This window comes from Phoca vitulina, unplaced genomic scaffold (assembly GCF_004348235.1).
Source record: "Phoca vitulina isolate PV1807 unplaced genomic scaffold, GSC_HSeal_1.0 scaffold6, whole genome shotgun sequence".
Lineage (NCBI taxonomy): Eukaryota > Metazoa > Chordata > Mammalia > Carnivora > Phocidae > Phoca > Phoca vitulina.
Window position 1 is genome coordinate 34379450 of NW_022589709.1, and position 19215 is coordinate 34398664.

Here is a 19215-nt window from a genome sequence, read left to right on the forward strand (position 1 = left end):
TGCTTTTGTGCCTCAGTTTTATCATCTATTAAAAAGGAATAATAATAGTAGCTACTTCGTTGGGTTATTATGGGGATTAAATGAGTTTATATGTAATATATGTAATTGGCTTGTATAGTGTCTGCAATGTATTTGCTATGATGGTGACCATCATCATCATCAAGCCTTCACATTTAGCAACTAAGATAGATCTACTTTCAGTAAAAAATCAACATGACAAGAATAATACTATCTGAGAGGAGCAGAGACAGAGACAAGTCAATTTTCTGAGCCAATTCAGAATCTGCTGTTTGAAAATTACACAATAAGTAACTACCTCTCAGGGTCCTCTTGACTATCAACCAAAAAGGTAGCATCCCTATCATTTATCAAAAGGTATAATAAAAAATAGAGTTGCCCTTCTAGCATGTTGTCAGAAATAAATCCCTTAGGTTTAGAAAATGAATGGCTCCATTTCGTCTTGGACTTTAGAGCAGTTAGAGACCTATTATCTCCCAATTCCAAGGGCATTATCTCCCCAAACTATCTGTGTTGCTTCTGTTCGTTATTACTATGTAAATGAGATTAATAGAAGCTTCATTTGAATTCTCCTCTGCAAATCAAAAGAGGAATCACTAAATAATAAAAATCTCAAAAGAGCAGGTAACTCTTACTATTAAGCTGGCATGAATCTATATATTCAGAATTTCAATACCGATTACAGATTATTTTTCTAGTTAAATAACATGTGTGACAAGGGTATTTTAACTAGGATAATAGTAGTCTTTAAACTATCTTGTGGAATAATTTTTTAAAAATCAATTTGTTTAAACGCCAGTTACTACCATTGTTCTAAGATAATAAAGGGTTCTTTTATCTCAGAGACTAATTTAAGGAAAGAAAAAAAGCTGCAGGTCTACAAAGAATGACATAGTACCACTTTGATAAAGCCTTCCGTTTTTCTCAAGGTGTGGAGGTGGGAAGTGAGGGTAAGAGAAGGGAAAAATATCAATCTTTTTTGTACCGTGATTCTACTGCACCTTTAAAGAAGATAATTTTCAGTATGTAAAGAGAGAGAAATCATAGGCAGTGTCACATTGCATCATTCTTAGGACAGAGGTGCTGTGCTGGGAATGTCTGCCAACAGTTTGATTCTATTGGCTCAAGCTGGAGATTCTGCTATCCTGGCCCTATCTCCTGTCCTGTGTACATGGAAATACAGGTGGTGGTGACTTCTAGGAACACACTTTCCAGAGCGGGACAACTCAGTTTCTCCTTCTACAAAAGCAAAGAGAGTTAATCCATCAAGGAAGCATAAGTTTCTTTTTACGTGTTCGATGTGCACACAATTCTCAGAGAATGGGTGTGTTGGTCAGGGCAGCTTCGGTTGCCAGTGAGAGAATCCTAATTCAAAGATGAAGTAAAATGGGGATTAAAAAAAAAAAAAAAATCACCCAAGGGATGGTCTAGCTTCAGGCATTCCAAGATCCAGGAGCTCAAATAATATGCTCTTAGGACCCCAATAACTGTCTCCATCTCTTAGCTACTTGCCTCCAATTAGCTTCATTCTCAAAAAAAAAAAAAAAAAAAAAATCTTGCCTGGCAGGAAGATCCACATGGCTCATGGAACTTAAAGCTGTAGATTCTAGAGAGAGAATAGGATTCTCTTCCCCAGAATATGCCACAATCCTTGAAAGCTGTCTGGGAAGAAGAGGCTCATGATAGACTCACAAGGAGTGAGGGAAAGCTACCTCCCTAAAGGAGAAAATGCTAGGAGAAAAAAAAAGAAGCAGCAGATGTCTGCTGCATTAGGAAAGACTTTGAATTAAAGATAATTATATTGTTCTGACTTAGGATTCCTCTCCAGTATTAACATGAAAAAACAGAAACATCCTTTAGTAAAAGGAGACCAAGAAATCATCTTTGGTACTTTAGGGAAAAAAAAGAGAGAGAGAGAAGTGAAAAAGAATTATTTTGGATAGTCAATTTAGCATTTGTATATTCCCTGCTGGGCTAAATTAACAGATGTCTAGTGTAGTGATGTCTAAAACTAGGTGGCTGACAGTGTTGCTCAGAACTAACTCTTCCCCTCTTTCCTATGTCAGCTCCTCCAAAACACCAACAAGCCTCTCCATGGCTCTCAGGGGCTTCCACAGTGGAATGAAGTCATGAAATAAATTCACATTAAAGTTCTCTTGGCTTATTGACCCTCCTAAGGTCGGGGGGGGGGTGGGGGTAGGAAAAGATTATTATCCTTAGATTTTCAGAATTGATGCTTGAATGGCGGACTCTGCTCTGTTTTAGAGATGGACTTTTCCCTCCAGATACTCTGAAATCATCAATTACCCTCTTTGCCTGATGGCAAAACCAGTCTTGTTCAGGCTTCTGGCCCCAGTCAGAGTTGCAGGACGACCCTGGTTTCCCAATTAACCAGCTAAAATCTCAAACTCTCCTTGGTATCAGAAAACCCTCAGTTGCTTTAGTTTGGTGGAGGATGGTTAGAGGAGGGGAAGACGGCTTGAGAGGAGAATTCTGTTCTACTTATCCTACTAGGATTGGTCCAGGATAACCTAATCCAAGGAAGTCATTAGACAGGGAGTGAGGAGCAACTTCACCAAAACGTATGGAGCAGACGTCATTTCTTTGAGACGGCTTCGGAAAGTGTCAGAGCTGCTCATGACAGTATCCATAGCTAACACTTCCCGAGTTCTATCATTATACCAGCCGCCATTCTAAGTGCCCTACATGCAATATCTCATATGTTGCCACAAAACCCTTGAGGACAGATAACTTACCCAGCGTCACACCACTAGTCAGTGGCAGAAGCTGGAAAGTGAATCACATACTTTGGCTCCAGTACCTGTATCATGACACCTATACTTCATCTAATACTGATGGGCAGGGAACCGGCAACAAGGCTGACAAAAAGTTGGTGTGGCCACGTACCAAGGATTCATGTGCAAACGACAGCTTGCCCTCATTTATGTTTTATAATTCCTATTTTTAATCTTCAGACATGGGACCAGATGTGCAGGAGAAATTGCCATGCAAGCAAATAATCACAAGTGTGGGGTCGGAGTTGCATACAATTCCAAAGTTGGAGGTAAAGCAGAGGGTTGCTCCTAGAGTTGTGAACTTTAATTTGAGTCTTGCATCACCTGGTATAAATAAGGGGGGAAGGGGGCTTTCAACAACCAGAGGAAGAAATGAATTCCATGTAAAATATGCTTCAGGATTTAAGTGTGATTTGCAAACAAATCAATAGTTCTGGATTCCTAAAAAATGATAGCTGAATATAGCCTACACATCTTTGTGGGGAGAAAAATGGAAATGTTGAAAAGCTTTTGAACCAAAGCTAATTTTCTCTGTGTGCTAATTTACAAGGGTTTGTTATTGAGTGCTTGCTAAGGGAACAGAAGGAGGAGGTGAATTTAGGCAAAGACTTTCCCTGCCTCTCAATTCTGTCATTCTTCATAGCAAATAACTGTCTTAAGAAAATAAAAGAATACATACTGGTTACATGAAGAAGCCAAAGGTTATCTTTGACAGCACAGATCTAGAATCTGTGTCTTTGTGGGGAAACATACTAAGTTCCATTGGGGCAATTTAATAGAGGAATTATTTACAAGACTTAAGGGACATTATCACTATATTGTACACCTGAAACTAATATAACACTGTATGTTAACTAACTGGAATTAAAATAAAAACTTAAAAAAAAAGAGTAAAGGGAAACCAATAAGGAGTAACAAATGAAGACAGATGTTATCACCTTTAGGCCTAAAGGAGCAAGGGGAAGGAGAGGTCAGTGGCAACTGGAGAAAGTTGGGGCCATAGGAGAGAACCACTGGACAGGAGCTGTGGCCCTGAGGGCAACAACAGGGCTTCTTCTAGGCAAGGAGGATCCCAGGGAATGAGTACCTCGCTCTCCCCTCATCCCCCAGCCTCCTGCTGCTGTCTTCCCGCTGACTGATGCCAGTGGGAAGGCAAGAGAACCCAATGATGCAGTCCACGTTCCTTTGAGGATGGGTGGACGGTGGACTGGCAGGGGCTCACAGAGAATATAATCATTGTCTCTCCTCTTTTCACTATCCCTACCTTGGGCTTTCACAGTTATGCTAGCAACTTTGAGTTTAGTTTGTTTTCCAAGCTACAATAGAAAAGATCATCTGTAGAATATGCCAATGACAGTAAAGCTCCTTTAAACTCTGCATAAGTATACCTTGAATTTGATTATGACTTCCTTTTAAGAAATCAAATGAACACGCATGTGGCACATATAATGAATCTCTCCCTAATTCAGCACACTATTACATTTTGTGTCATTCCTGATCCCTCTGATACCAGCATTGTCAAAATGCTGTGTGATCCCCCCCCTTTTTTAAGTGCTGTGTTAATTTTTAAAAAATGAAGGCAGAGCACAAATCAGGTAATCACCTACAGAAATACTTCCCTTTTTAAGTCATGATGAACTATCTAGCTATAGTTTGTGAGAGAATCTTCTGATCCCTTCATTTTATAGAGGAGTAATCAGAAGGAAGATTCTCAAGGTAATAGCTAGTTTGTGGCAGTGCAAAACTAAAACACAAGACTTCTGATTCCAAGTCTACTGAGATTTTTTTCATTATTCCACCCTTTGATGATCTAGCCCCAAATGCATTTTTAAATAATACTTTTCACTTAGTAGGCACCACTGACTCTACAACACATTATAGGTGGTGTACTCTGTAAGTTAACAGGTTGGATTTGGGTGCTACATTTCTGGGATTCAAGTCCCACCTCCCCAGTTTCAAGTTGTGTGACCCTGAGCAAGTCTTTGTCCCTCTCTGGACTTATAGTCCACCTGTAAAATGGGGAAAATTATGGCACCCATCTCAAATGGTTGTCCTAAAGATAGAGGAATCCATATGTTTAAGGCCTCAGCACGGTAGCTGCATATAGTATATCCTCAAGGCACATCAGCTGCTATTATCCCCATTTTAAAAATTGAAGAAACTGAGGCACAAGAGGTTAAGTGGCTTGCCCAAGATCACACAGCTAGTAAGTGGAGATGGGATTTTTTCTTTTTTCCAAAATAAATTTTTAACCAGTTTTGTTTTAATCAATATGACTTCTGCTAATTATGTTAATTGCATGTTCTTTTACCTATGCGCCATAGTAAATAATAGCATGCAAAAAGAAGACTGTGCACTCTACTACATGATCAGCCTGAAGCCAGGAATAACCCGGTAGTTGCCTGTATCTGTCTAAATTGCTTTTGCCTTCCTGGCTCTTGAATACATGAGTCTGATGACAGGTGACAGCCTGTTAGAAAGTACAAAGAGCTACCACGTCTGCCTTCTTCTAATGAAAAATGATTCCCCCTCAGGAGCAAAATCCATGGCAATGATTTCATCCTTGAGATTATTTAGAAGAAAAGGAAGCATGTTCCTTGAAAATGTTTCTCAGCAAACACATAAAAGAATGGCCTCTGGGTTATTTTTAATCAGTGCTCAGAAACAAGAGTTCTTTCCCTATTTGTTAGTTTCCTTTTGTGGGTAGATCTTTTCAAGCTACACAGTGTCCCATACAGAATCCTTCGTAGGGCACAGGCTGGGCAACAGTCGTTCGTGGTATAGTCATGAACAGACAGGTCAAGGGAGGGCTGTTTGATGCCTCTTTCCAAAAGCTGTCCTGTCATTTTCAGGTTATTGGGCTGGCGAAGGGAGGGGAGACATTTTGTAATCAGTGAAGATCATGGTCCCTGCTTAGTGCATAGAGGGCAGATACCAAAGCTTATGGAGGCAGTGACTTGTATCTTCCTTCTGTGCTCATAGCAGCCTGATCACAGGCACTTGAGACCTCCAGTGGTTATCCTGTTTTTAACTCTTTTGAGAGTCTTCTATAAAATGAGTATTAAAAAAATGAAAATAAAATGAATATTAAGAGCATTATACCATTCTACATGTACACGCTGACATCCACTTACTTGTTTCTTGTGTGATTTACTGCTCAGGCATAAGAATGCTGGATGGCATTGTGACTGATGCTATTGAAGCCAGTTCAATTGGATTCAATCCCGGACATGTGGATATTTACAGTGCCAGCTGGGGCCCTAATGATGACGGGAAAACTGTGGAGGGGCCTGGCCGACTGGCCCAGAAGGCTTTTGAATATGGTGTCAAACAGGTAAGATGCTTAACACAGACCCGCCTGAAATGAAACCTGACCATTTGGATATGAAGGAAAGGGAAGAACACTCAGCTTATATGGAAAGAAATGGCTTTGAATTTCTTGTCATTGCCTACAATTTGAAATGCATTTAGAGAGCCAAATCATTCTTCGGAGGGACAGAAGTTAAGGGTTAAGAGAGTTTTCCCCATCTGGGTCTAACATTCAACAGAGATTCTTTATACTCTTAGAATATTTACTTTAAAAAAATACTCTGGAAATAAAATTTTTAAAAAATTAAAAAATAAACACAAGTAAGTAAATCAGAAAATAAATAAATAAAATTAAGAAATACTCTGGATATGTCCTTTCTCATTTTCCTGCTGCTTTTGGATGTTTACACTAGGGACACTACTACCCAGACTTCTTTCAACTCTCTGGAAACGCATCCTAAAATATAGCTATGTGCTACTTCCCATTTTGTACGTGCCTGGTGCGGACTTGTGCCTTGCTGGTGTTGCTCTGTTTACTGCATTCTTAGCAGGATTCTAAGGCCTCGTTCTGCACAGGATCAAACAAAAGTAGAAACTCTGGAGAGCACAGATTGAGAAGTCATAGAAAGAGTAGCCTTGACGAGTTGCATTCAATTGAAGAGTCCCTTTTAATGCAGCTGCAAAACAGATCTGAATAATGCCTGATTTTGTCAATCAGTCAGCCAGAAGATGCAAGCAGGAAGAAAGAGAGGAAGTTCAAAGATTCAAACACGGTGACATAAGCCAAGGGAAGAGTGCAAAAATATGAGTGAGTGCTAAAGGCCAGAGTATGAACCTGCACAGTAAGGAAAAGAAAGAAAAGCACTCACGCAGACCCATGCCAGGGAGGGCCCAGGGGAGGGAAGACCGGCAGAGTCGCAGCCCAGGGACTTCTCCTACGCAGTCTCCTGAGGCTTCCCACAGGGAGGCTGGAGGACCTAGAGTGGAAACGGACTCCAAATAACTCTCTCTGAGAACCTCATGCATGTATTTGTGGGGGATTTCACTGGGGTGTTCCAGTGATCCCAACAGATGACAGATGTGATGTAGTCTGGCTTTTCCTTTAGGGGAGACAAGGAAAGGGCTCCATCTTCGTGTGGGCTTCTGGGAACGGGGGGCGTCAGGGCGATAACTGTGACTGTGACGGCTACACGGACAGCATCTACACCATCTCCATCAGCAGTGCCTCGCAGCAAGGCCTGTCCCCCTGGTACGCCGAGAAGTGCTCCTCCACCCTGGCCACCTCGTACAGCAGCGGCGATTACACCGACCAGCGAATCGTACGTTGTCTTGTCTGGCTCCTCTGCTTAGGTAGGAGAGCGCAGCTTGCGTTCAGCAAGATCCTTTGGTCGGTACCTCTGGTCAAATTGATTTGCTTAAGCTTTAAGCTTGAGGACTCAATTGGAGAGACTCCCGCTGTACTCACCCGAAAGGCTGGCATCCAGTGGGAAGTTTTCTCTCTCAAGGATAATGACGCCTCTGCCAAGACGATGTTGCCTCTCTGTCATTTTTAAACTCAGCCCTGAGAAGCCACTAAGTTGTCATTACATACAGCCAAGAATCCAAATGTCTATTCTGCTAGTGTGATGCCTCCCTGAAAATAGCCTTAAAGGAGATTTCAGGGTTGCAGGGGCTTTCCCACCCTTGTACTTGGTGATCCTTTAATAGCAAGGATATTGTCTGACTTGCCCTTTAGCAGATGATAAAAATACAGAGCATACACTAGCTACATCTCCTAAGAATGGATGACCTGCAGGAAAATAACAGTCTAAATTTCCCCCAAGATGAACTTCTCAGCGCCTGAATAAACAGCTCGGGAAGGTTATATGCTCAGAGAGCATCTCTAGCCCACACTTGGCTGTGCCTTCACTTCTATGAGTCAGACTGCCAAGGGCAATTATTGGATTTCCCTTCAAGGGCACAGTGATGAAGGGCCATCCGGGGGCTCTGAGAGCAAAGAGAGGGACTTCTAATTCTAAAATGTATGGCCCCAAACTTAACTCCTGATGTAGAAAGAACCAACCGGCTAAAGCCTGTACATTGTAATCTCAGTGGAATAATAGGTCATGATTCAATGAGAGTGTGGGTGAACCCCATAATAATTAGACACTGGAATGTGTGTAAAATTCCTATGAATGGCATCTCAAAGAAAATTGTCAGTACTCTTTTTTCATACAAGATCACTATTCTGGAACTCTGCCCATTTCTGCAACTCACTCTAGTTTAGATGGTAAAACCCTAGGCTCAACTTAAAAGCACCGGCCCCCTTCTCATGCCCAATTCAATTACTCAAATAATAGATGGTGATGTTCTCTCCAGGAATTGTTTACGACAGGAGTAGTTGTTAGCCTTTGAAAGAGGCGTATCAGACATGTGTCCCCCTTGTGTTCAGAGCCCCTGGGGGTGTCTAAAGTTGCTTTGCAGAAAATGGCCTGGTAGGCATTTCAGTCAGCATTGCACAGACTGGCCCTCAGCTGAGCTACTGCACTCTGAAGCCCGAGGAAGTTTCCATCTTCGTAAAGATCTCTCCTTAGGTAAGTCAGCCAGAGGAGCGACAGCTGGTGGATTCTATTTGAGACACTGGCAATAACATAGCCTTTGTCTTACGCAAACCCCATCCTCAGCTCAGTCAGCTCCGGGGGCTTACGTGCGTCAGTAGGGAAAAAGGGCAGCCTTGCTTCCTCAGCCCTCTAAGGAGCAGTGCCACCATAACTTGCGAAATTCAGCGACTCCAAGTGGGAAGCCAAAGGAGGTGATAATAGAACAAATTATTTTTTTACACCTCCCTCCCACACATTGAAATCTCTAGCTAAAAATGATAATGTGGGAGCCCGGGTGGGTGTCTTGTTAGTAATCCTTTGGCCCGGTGACTTGCTCAACCAGCACCACTGTGGTCCTTAAGGCAGCCTGACTGGAAGTCTTTTTGGTTTCTTCCCTTCAGTCTTGGCAACCTCTTCATTAAGCTAACATTAGCCCGAGTAATTCCTTACATGCAGTAATATTGTGTAAGAATGCTTTCACAGACAGGATCTCATTTCGACCTCAGAATATGAGTCAGGAAATGTCAACCTCATTCTACAGATGGGGAAACCGAGTGACATGCCCATGGGACACATCTACTGAGTAGCAGTTTTACAATTTGAAACCAGATCAGAGTCTAGCACACTCTTTGGTTGAAAAACACCATTTTCACCGAAGTGCAAATATGCTAACTCAGGGCCATCAAATTATGTCAACAGTGAGCGCAAACTACACACTGAACACATTTTGTGCAAGTAGCTCAAGTGGCCCAAATCAGATGGCTTTCCATCCTTGTGCCGAAGAGACAGTCAAATGTCAATTCTGAAGGCAAAAGGGAATTTTGCATGAGGCAGAATTTCTAAATATGCCAGACCACACACAATGGACCTGATGATTAATGGGCCAGCATGATTCACAGTGATTTTGAAACTGTCCCTTCTTCACAGACAGCGTTTCGTTTGGGAAACTCAGAAGAGAAAATATTCATAGTGGGAGTACTTCAGACCCAGAAAAGGCAGTCTGATGCCAGAATTATAGACAAGTTGCATATAGAGGAGCATGAACTAAAATATCAGCAGATGGCAAACATCCGCCTGTGGTTTAGAGGAGGAAGTAGGGAAGCGAATCAGCTGAGTTTCCTGATCATAGCAGATGCGGCCATAGGTAGGGTTAACCCCCAGGGACAGGGGCACCCTCCTCACATGTTCTCCCGCATTTCTTTCCCTCCGGATGCTACCCAGACAAGTGCTGACCTGCACAACGACTGCACAGAGACCCACACGGGCACCTCGGCCTCGGCACCCCTGGCTGCTGGCATCTTCGCTCTAGCGCTGGAAGCAAAGTAAGGTCCAGGAAACTTGTAATCCACCTTTGCTGCCTCTCCTTCTTATTATTAACAACATATCTTGTTTTCTGAATTATGGTTACAATAGAAAACTTAGGAAACTATAAAAAATAATCATAAAAATAAGCTCTCTTCCTGTTAACATCCCAATGTAGATTTAACACACACATATCTTACAAAATTGGGACCTCCACGTACACATAATTGTCATTTTTTAAAATCTACCCTATAATCTTTTAAGAGCACATTCTCATGGCTAAATCAATGTTCCTTGACCTTTACAAATTCATGCTTTCCTCCCAATTTCCCTCCCACTCAGCTGCAAGGTCTTTTCACTTCTGTTTCTTCCCACCAGGAGAGACTTTGTGCAGATAACTTCCTGTGGGTAGTATTGGGAACAACAAGCTTATAGAACTTCCTTTTTTTTTTTTTTCCAGATTATATAAGCCCAGTCCTAGAGCTGATCTAACATCTCAGAGGACATGAGAATTAAAAACAGAATTTTTATCTTTTTGTAGTATCTCATTATATAAATGCAAATTATATTAAAGTCATTGAGTTATGTTTAGATACCCTCTTTCATCCATAAATATTGGTAATATCCTCAGGACAAACACCCCTGATTAGAATTTCTGGGTCAGGGACGCCTGGGTGGCTCAGTTGGTTAAGCAACTGCCTTCGGCTCAGGTCATGATCCTGGAGTCCCGGGATCGAGTCCCACATCGGGCTCCCTGCTTGGCAGGGAGTCTGCTTCTTCCTCTGACCCTCCCCCTCTCATGCTCTCTCTCTCTCATTCTCTCTCTCAAATAAATAAATAAAAATATTAAAAAAAAAAAAAAAAAAAAAAGAATTTCTGGGTCAAAGGGTGTGCATGTTTTAATGATTTTGGTACACATTGACAAGTTACTGTTCAGAAAGATTGTATCATTTTATTTTCCCACCAACTCTGTATGTGTAAAAGTGCCAGTTTCCTTACCAAAGTTACTTTTATCATCTTTTAAATGTTTGCTATTTTGATAGGAGAAAATGGTATCTCAACTTTATATGCTTTCATTTCACTAGCAATGAAGCTCAGTATCTTATATTCTTTGGCCATTTGTCATTTGTGATTGCTCGTTTATGACCTTGATTTTGTTTTATGGCCTTAGTTTCAAGAAGTTATTAATGCTTGGTTAGTTTGACATTTACCTTTTAATTTTATTTATAAGTAATTTTTATTGCAATGAAGTTAGTATGTGTACAGTTATATTTGTCTATCCTTTTAAGGCATTTTCCTTTGCTTTCATGCTCAGAAAAATATTTACAACCCCAAATTCGATAAACATTTATTGATATGCCTTTTATTATGGTTCCTTTACCGTATATAAGTTTAAATTCCCCTCGAATTTTAGTGTGTGATGTTAAAAAGGGATTTAACGTATATTTAACAGTATTTTGTTCCTCATATTGGTTACCCAATAGTCCACCTCTTAATACAGAGGAAAAAAAATCTAACTGATGCACACTGTGTACCCACAGCTTTTTATTTGTCCTTGTTTCTGCTTTCTGGTGGTGAGAACACTTTAAACATATAGTCAGATGCTATGGTTGCATGATAGAGGAAGTGGTGAAATTTCTAAGTTACTATCATCCTTCCTAATAAGAAGGTTATCCTAGAAGAATATCTATATTCTCTAGAGAGAGAACAAAGCATTCTCCTCATGTCATATTCAGTAGACAAGGTTCATAATAGCAGAAAAATAGAATACCTTAGCCTCTGCCATAGCTGGAAAAACCCCGAAGTTGCTAAGTCTTTGTTCTGGAGAGTCCAACATAGATCCAAGAGCCCTGGGGCCACCTGTGGAGTTATAGTTTTGTCCTGGTATCTCAGCTATGAGATGGCCACAGTGGCTAAGAAAGACAGGCCTAGCAAGGTTTGTACCAAGAATTCACCCACTTGGAGGGGCTGGGAAGATGTCTGGTAAGGGAAGAGCAAATCCAGGGGCTCAGTCTGAAACAGGGACACTGGAAGCTCTGGGGCCCAGCAGAAGAGCTAAGTTCAGAATGTGAGTTTATTTGTAACAGGAAGGGAATGGACAGGGGGCAGAGTCTATGAACACAAGGGAAAATGGCATCAGCAGATCCTTGAATTTGGATTCAGCGAAAAATAATTTAAGCACTCAAAAGTGCAAGGAACACATGGCTTCAAGTTCTAGGCATATCACTAGCTATGTGACCTTAGGCAAGTTAATCTCCAATTGAGGGCTTAATTTACCATCTAGAAAATGGAGGGGTCGGATCATACCATTTTTTTTCAAACCTCTTTCCTTTATAAGATTCTCTGATTTGAAATTGAAGGTATCAGCAAATAAAGATCATCCAACATGAATTGTTGAGTTTGGTGGTGAAAAGTCCAGAGTAGAAGAAAATAAGTTTCAATGAAGGCAAGCAGTTTCGCACAGGTGGTAAAATAGTCTTAGGATATTTATGATTTGAGGATATAAGCTGTTAGTTCCAAGGAGCTATTAAAAAAAAAATCCTTAAAATTTTAAGTCTTCTCTACCCAACACCTATCAGATGCATGTAAATGTAACTAGCCAGGCCTAAGCCATCCTTGTCTAGTGACCAGTATAATAGAAACACCCATCTCACTGAACAGATATAATATTAATTTCATGTAAGAACTGAAAAATTTAAAATTGTAACCTCTGATTTCTAAAATTTCAAACTTTTTTCTGTGCAAGGAGAACACGATCTAAGAATCATCTAGCCTCATTAACTTCAGTTAATTTTTAATAGGTTAGTTTTAAAGCAGGAGCTTCATGGATTGCTCTGAAATAACATGGATGCGTTTCCAGCAGTTCATGAACTTCTTTGAAACTAGATGTAGAATTGCTTGTGGGTATATGACATTTTTCTGAAGGAATGGTTTGTAGGGTCTATCAGATTCTCACACTGTTCATGATTTAAGAGAGATTAAGAATCCATGATCTCCCTGGTGCATGTAATAAGAATTTAATTCCTTTCTTTTGGATTCAATCATCAGTAAGATAGACATAATCTAGCTTACATTTTATATACTTCATGCCAAAGTACAGGGAAATTCTTGAAGTGTCCGTTCTCAAATAGATGGTTTTCTGAACTCTATTCAATTGTCTATACGGAGATGATTATTTCAGAAATTCTGAATGCCAGTATTTCTAGAAGTGCCCCTAGATAATCAAGATTGGGAGAAATAATTTAACCAAGTGCTGCTCAAGGAACAACTATGGATACTGAAGAATAATGGTGGGCTAAATTTATCAAGAATAATAACATTAGGATTTGTCAGGTTCTTCCTATGGGCTGGACACTGCGCTAACCTCTTTGTGTGCAATACTAATTCAAACCCTTACAACAGCCTTGTGAAAAAGAAATTATTAGTCGCATTTTATAAAAGAAGAAACTGAGGCTTAGAGAGGTTGAGGAATGTAACCAAGAGCCCGCAAAGAGATGCAAGTTCAGGCCATCTCAAACCCGAGCCATGAACTACTGTCCCACACTGCCTCCCACAGCCCTGCAAGGGAGAGGAGATGCTCAATGGCAGTCTGCCATCCCCTCAAAGAAAGGGGCGTTAAGAAGACCGATACTGATCAAGGACCGCCATAACTCATGTGCTCCTGAGTTTCTCATAAATTGTTCCTTGTCACAAGCAGATTACTTATTATGCTACATTAAAGAAGACATAGCTGGAATGCTGGGGAATGGGAAGAGGAGAAGGAAGGAGAAAGAATGGTTCCTGGCTCAAATATGTGTAGAGGAGTACTTTCCCTTCCTGGAGGAGTGTTTCTTGAACACCAGCATAATCAATCACCTTAGGAGTTTAATTAGTAGACAGACTCCTAAATCCTAATGCCAGCCACTCAGATTCCTAAGTATCGTATGTGGCCTAGGAATCCCCGTTTTTAACAAGTATCCCAGCCAGTTTTAATGCTGGTAGTACCTTCACTAAATTTTGAGAAACAGCTGTAAGAAGTTTTCCTATAATCTCATCCAGCTGTGGTAGTAAAGATGCTCGATAAGGTACTGAATAGGTGTATTATATATATATATATTTATAGATATATACAATGAGAGACAGGAATTCCTTGGACTAATGCCTCTGGCACCATTATTGTTAAGCAGTCAGTATACCTAAGAAAGATAGCAGGCAATAACCCCAGTCTCCTGAGAGCAAAGGAATCAGAATAATTTTTAATAGAGAACAAAAATTCTGAAGTAAAACATTGAATCCCTTTACACCTGTGGAGGTATTAAACATACAGATGAACCAATCTTCTGTTTTCATGAAAGGCTAGAGGAAGGGAAATAGGATTTCAATGCTGCATAAAACCTTTGGATAAAGCACATCAAAGAAATCCTTGACTCAGAATTGTGCAATGTTGGAAAGTCACCAGGTTAGAAAATCTTTAATATCTAGGCGTATTTACATGTGTTTAGAGGCTGAACCAGGTAGCAAGATTTTTCACATTAGAATTTTGTCTCCAGATTACTTTACCTACACTAATTAGAAGCAATGCTTAATTTCAATGTTTAATTCCATAACCCTTATTTTCTATAAACATATCCTTGATTAGCAACCTAATGCAGTTTTAAAAAATTTAATTATTCTGGATGCTGTTGAGCACTAATTAACAAAGGAAGGCTGTCAGGAATGAGATGCACTATTGTTAGCAACTCCTTTTCATTTCTGAAAAGCAATCACACAAATGAAGAATAACTCTGTTAGGAAAACAAGCTTAATTTTCCTAATTGCATGACAGTGAAGCTCCCTTGAATATTTTGCAAAGAATAGGTAAAAGAAAATAAAATAATAAAACCTGCAACTAAATATAAAGTAAATGTTCTGCTATAGAAAGGCTATGCTTTGTGTTTGATTATTATAACCCTGCCTTCCTTATACCTCCCTAGTACACTTCCTCTTCCCAACTTCCATATACACACCTGCTTGCACTGATGGTCCAAATGGGAAATTGATGTGTTTCCCATTGACCACATTGATAAGAGGCTTTTAGATAAAACTTCCTTTAAAAAAACTGGAAGGAAGCAAGAATTTTAATAAGATGCTTCATAGAACAGAATTAGTTTCTGCATTGAGAAAATAGCCACTTCTGCTAAGCTAGTTAATTATTCCTTAATGTGGGTTGGCCAACATGGAAACACAATCTAAATGAAGTATTTATGATATTGGACAGATAGGAGGTCTGAATTGTAAAGAATTCTGAAGATGATCATACTTAACCCTCTCGTCTTACAGAGGAGTCACCTCAGGCCCAGGGAAATGAAGTGACTTGCTGAAGATCACATAGGTCTTTGGTAGGAAATTGTTTGATGTGCTTTCTGTTACTCCCTATTCTGACCTCATGATTTGAAATAACTTCTAATTGTCTGAATTGGTTATATGCCTGTGGGATTTTAACCAAGAACCAGACTCCTCAATGTTTAAGAATGTATGCTGCTTCTTTCTTGTCACTAGGGGATTGCTTAACCAGTACATTTTGGGCTCTGGGGAAAGATAGCAAATTGAGCCAGATTCCCCTGATGGTTGTTACACGACTTAGTGCTAAGATGGAAAACCTAAAGACTACACACTTGGGTATTTATTTGTTAAATAACACTTGATTGGCTTGATAGAAACAACACAGGTCTCAAAGCTAAGGAAAAACTTGTGATCTTGGAAGAATCTAATGACTAATAGCGATAAGTTTTTAAAATTATTGGGGCCACCTAACACTTAGGCACATTCAATCATTCAACCAACCAATGTTTAATTCAGCATATACCCTAGGCCTGGCATTCTTCTGAATGGTACACATTAGAGAATTAGATAGATAAAAATCCCAGCCCTTCTTACAGCTATTTCTAACAAGGGAGACAGACATTAATAATATACAGAACAAATGAGTTGCACAGTATGTTAGAAGGTGGTAAGTACTATAAAAGAAAAAAAGAACCAGGATAAGGGAGCTCAGGAGTTTGTGAGGAGAACTGAAATTTTAAATAGAGTGATCTGGGAAGGCTGCCTCTTCATTTTAATGGACCCAACATTCCCAAGTATGTCTGATGTATCTTATAATGCTGATAAATTAATCTTACCAAGACTTCTGATTATACCATTTCCTTGCTCAAAAATCCTTGATTCCCCATTGCCCAGGGAATAAAGTATAAGCTCCTTTTCCTGGCGTGCAAGGTCTTCACTATCTGGCTCAGTACTCTATCAAACTCTTCCCTGCTCCCACCAACCAGACTACTCACTGTACTCTGGCCACAGCCTGCACTTTCTGCCTTGTAGGTTTTGTTTTCTTGCCCCATCCCTTTTCCATCTCTCTACTCCCTGACATTCTACCCAATCTTCAAAATTCAGACAGAACACTTCCTTCCAGCAAAGCTTTCCCAGATCTTCCATCCCCAGAGTTCTTCCTCCTCTAATTCCTGTAATACATGACTCCATGAATACTGCATTCAGCGGATACATTAGAGTTATACAAAGACTTAGTCCTTTGCTGGATTGTAATCTTCCTAAAGACAGGAACCACCTCCTTCGACATCCTTAAAGTATTCAGCATAGTACCTTGCAAGAGTGATCTCAAGTAGCTAAGAGTTTCTTGACAATTTGTTTGTTTTAAATTTTAATTCCAGTATAATTAACATACAGTGTTACATGAGTTTCAGGTGTGAAATACAGTGATTCGACAGTTCTATGTATTACTCAGTGCTCATCAAGATAAGTATACTCTTAATTTTGATATATAAGGAAAAGAGGCAAAAGTATTTAAGGATAGGTAACCAGACTGTGTCTTTAAAATCTGACTCTTCCTAAGAAAAATTCAAGGCCTCATCAGGGTACATAATGTTGAAAGTGCCAAGGCTGTTAATAGACAGCAGAAGACTGAAGACATAAAGGAAGTGTTGTCATTTAAAATTTTTGTTCCACTTAAAGTAATTAAAAATCAGGGACCAAATCCCACATTTCTACTATATTGAAGACAAAATTTTACTCATAGTAGGAGCTTAACTTAGATGGGAGAAGTTTTCAGTACTGTATTTTAAATTCTGAATGAAAAGACATTCCAAAAGAAATACATACCAGAATTACGTAAGTATACTTGCAAAAGGCACTTCATAATCTGCAAATAGAAGATGCTTGTTTTTAACACTTACTTTTACAAGGAAACATAACTTTATTCCTGAAAAATATTCTGGGTCACTTCTCCTCCAGTCCAAATCTTACCTGGCGAGACATGCAACACTTGGTTGTCTGGACCTCTGAGTATGACCCACTGGCCAGTAACCCTGGGTGGAAAAAGAATGGAGCAGGCTTGATGGTGAATAGTCGATTTGGATTTGGGTTGTTAAATGCCAAAGCTCTGGTGGATTTAGCTGATCCCAGGACCTGGACCAGTGTGCCTGAGAAGAAAGAGTGTATGGTAAAGGACAATGACTTTGAGCCCAGGTAAGTGTCTTTAGGAATTTTAAAGAAATGTGTGCCCATGGCAATATTTGATTATAACGTTTGTCACTCTGCCTAGTTTTTTTCTCACCTACCCTTCTGAAGTAGATGGAGATAGCATTTGCCATAGTTCCCTGTGGGTCCATGGGAATCACTGAGAGATGGGAAATCTGCAAATCATATTAGCATATTTCCATTTTCCATTTCCTGGCCTATCTATATTCAGTTCAAGATGTATCATTGTTTTATATATTACTAAGAAAAATCACTGCCAATTAAACTATTACCAATGATCAGTTGTAAGATTAATCCCAAATTCAAAGATGTTATGGTAATTTTTTCAAAAAATGCATCTTAGAATTGATTAAATGTAGTACTTGTCAACCAGTATTATCCAAAACCTATTTCCAGAAGAGCCTCACTTCATGCCACAGTACTGTGTGATTCATGATTTCTCTTTTGTGAAGGATCCTCTATCATACTGCTTTTACAGAGACTATATCCAGCTAAAGAAGCAGAATCTGGAATAACTGTTTTGTTGATTCTATCAAGGCAACCATGATTTTACTAAAGACCCACTCACACAAAATATCTGAGGGTGGGAGCCCTGGGGAACATTCATTATGGAGATAGTATCATTTCTTAAGAGGGTCAATTGGAGTAATAATGGACCACTTTTTGATGGGTTCAAGGCAAACCTGCCTGAATTCAGTTCCACAGCAAAAAGCATTGTATTCTTGTATCTGTGCTCCTTACCATTTTCTTTTCTATTTTATCTTCTTGTGGTAAGAACACTTAACATGAGATCTACCCTCTTTAATTTTTAAGTGTACAACACATTATTGTTGATTCTAAGTACAGTTGTTGTATAGCTGATCTCTAGAACGTATTCATCTTGCTTAACTGAAATTTTATGCCCGTTGATTAGTAACTCTCCATTTTCCCCTTCCCCTACACCCATGCAACCACAATTCCACTTTTTGAATCTATGAATTTGACTATATTAGATACCTCATGTAAGTGGAATTATGCAGTATTTTTCTCTCTGTGGCCTGTTTATTTCACCTAGCATGATGTCTTCAAGGTTTATCCATATTATTGTACATTGAAGAATATCCTTTTTGTAAAGCTAATATTCCATTGTGTGTATATACCACATTTTCTTTATCCTTTCATCTGCTGATAGACATTTAGGTTACTTCCACATCTTGGCATTGTGAATAGTGCTGCAATGAACATGAGATCTCTTCAAGATCCTGTTTTCAATTATTTTGGATAAATATCCAGAGGTGGTATTGCTGAATCATATGGTAGTTCTTTTTAATTTTTTGAGAAGCCTCTATACTGTTTTCAATAGTGGCTGTACCACTTTGCATTCCCACCAATTGTGCAAGGGTTCCAATTTCTCCACATCTCTTCCAACACTTGTTGTCTTTTGCTTTTTTTGGTGACAGCCATCCTGACAGGTGTTTGGATTTGCATTTTCCTGATGATTAGTGAAGTTGAAAATTTTTTCATATACCTGTCGGCCATTGGTATGTCTTTTTTAGAGAAATGTCTCTTAAAGTACTTGGCTCATTTTTAGTCAGGTTATTAATTTTTTTTTCTGTATTGAGCTGAGGAGTTCCTTATATACTTTATAAATTAACCCTTTATCAGATACATCATTTGCAATATTTTCTCCTGTTTTGTAGGTTGTCTTTTCATTTGGTTGATGGTTT

General features: G+C 39.6%; 1 protein-coding gene across 2 annotated transcripts in view; it reads left to right on the plus strand.

Moving 5' to 3' along the window:
* Positions 1-19215, plus strand: part of PCSK1 (proprotein convertase subtilisin/kexin type 1) — a 39449-nt gene that overhangs the window by 12915 nt on the left and 7319 nt on the right. Inside the window, exons 6-10 of one of the 2 annotated variants that reach the window (XM_032403967.1) lie at positions 2994-3082; positions 5975-6147; positions 7229-7441; positions 9923-10023; positions 17264-17497. In XM_032403967.1, the coding sequence (XP_032259858.1) occupies positions 2994-3082; positions 5975-6147; positions 7229-7441; positions 9923-10023; positions 17264-17497 (810 nt within the window). The remainder of the gene's footprint in view (positions 1-2993; positions 3083-5974; positions 6148-7228; positions 7442-9922; positions 10024-17263; positions 17498-19215) is intronic. The other variant, XM_032403968.1, reaches the window with a different exon arrangement.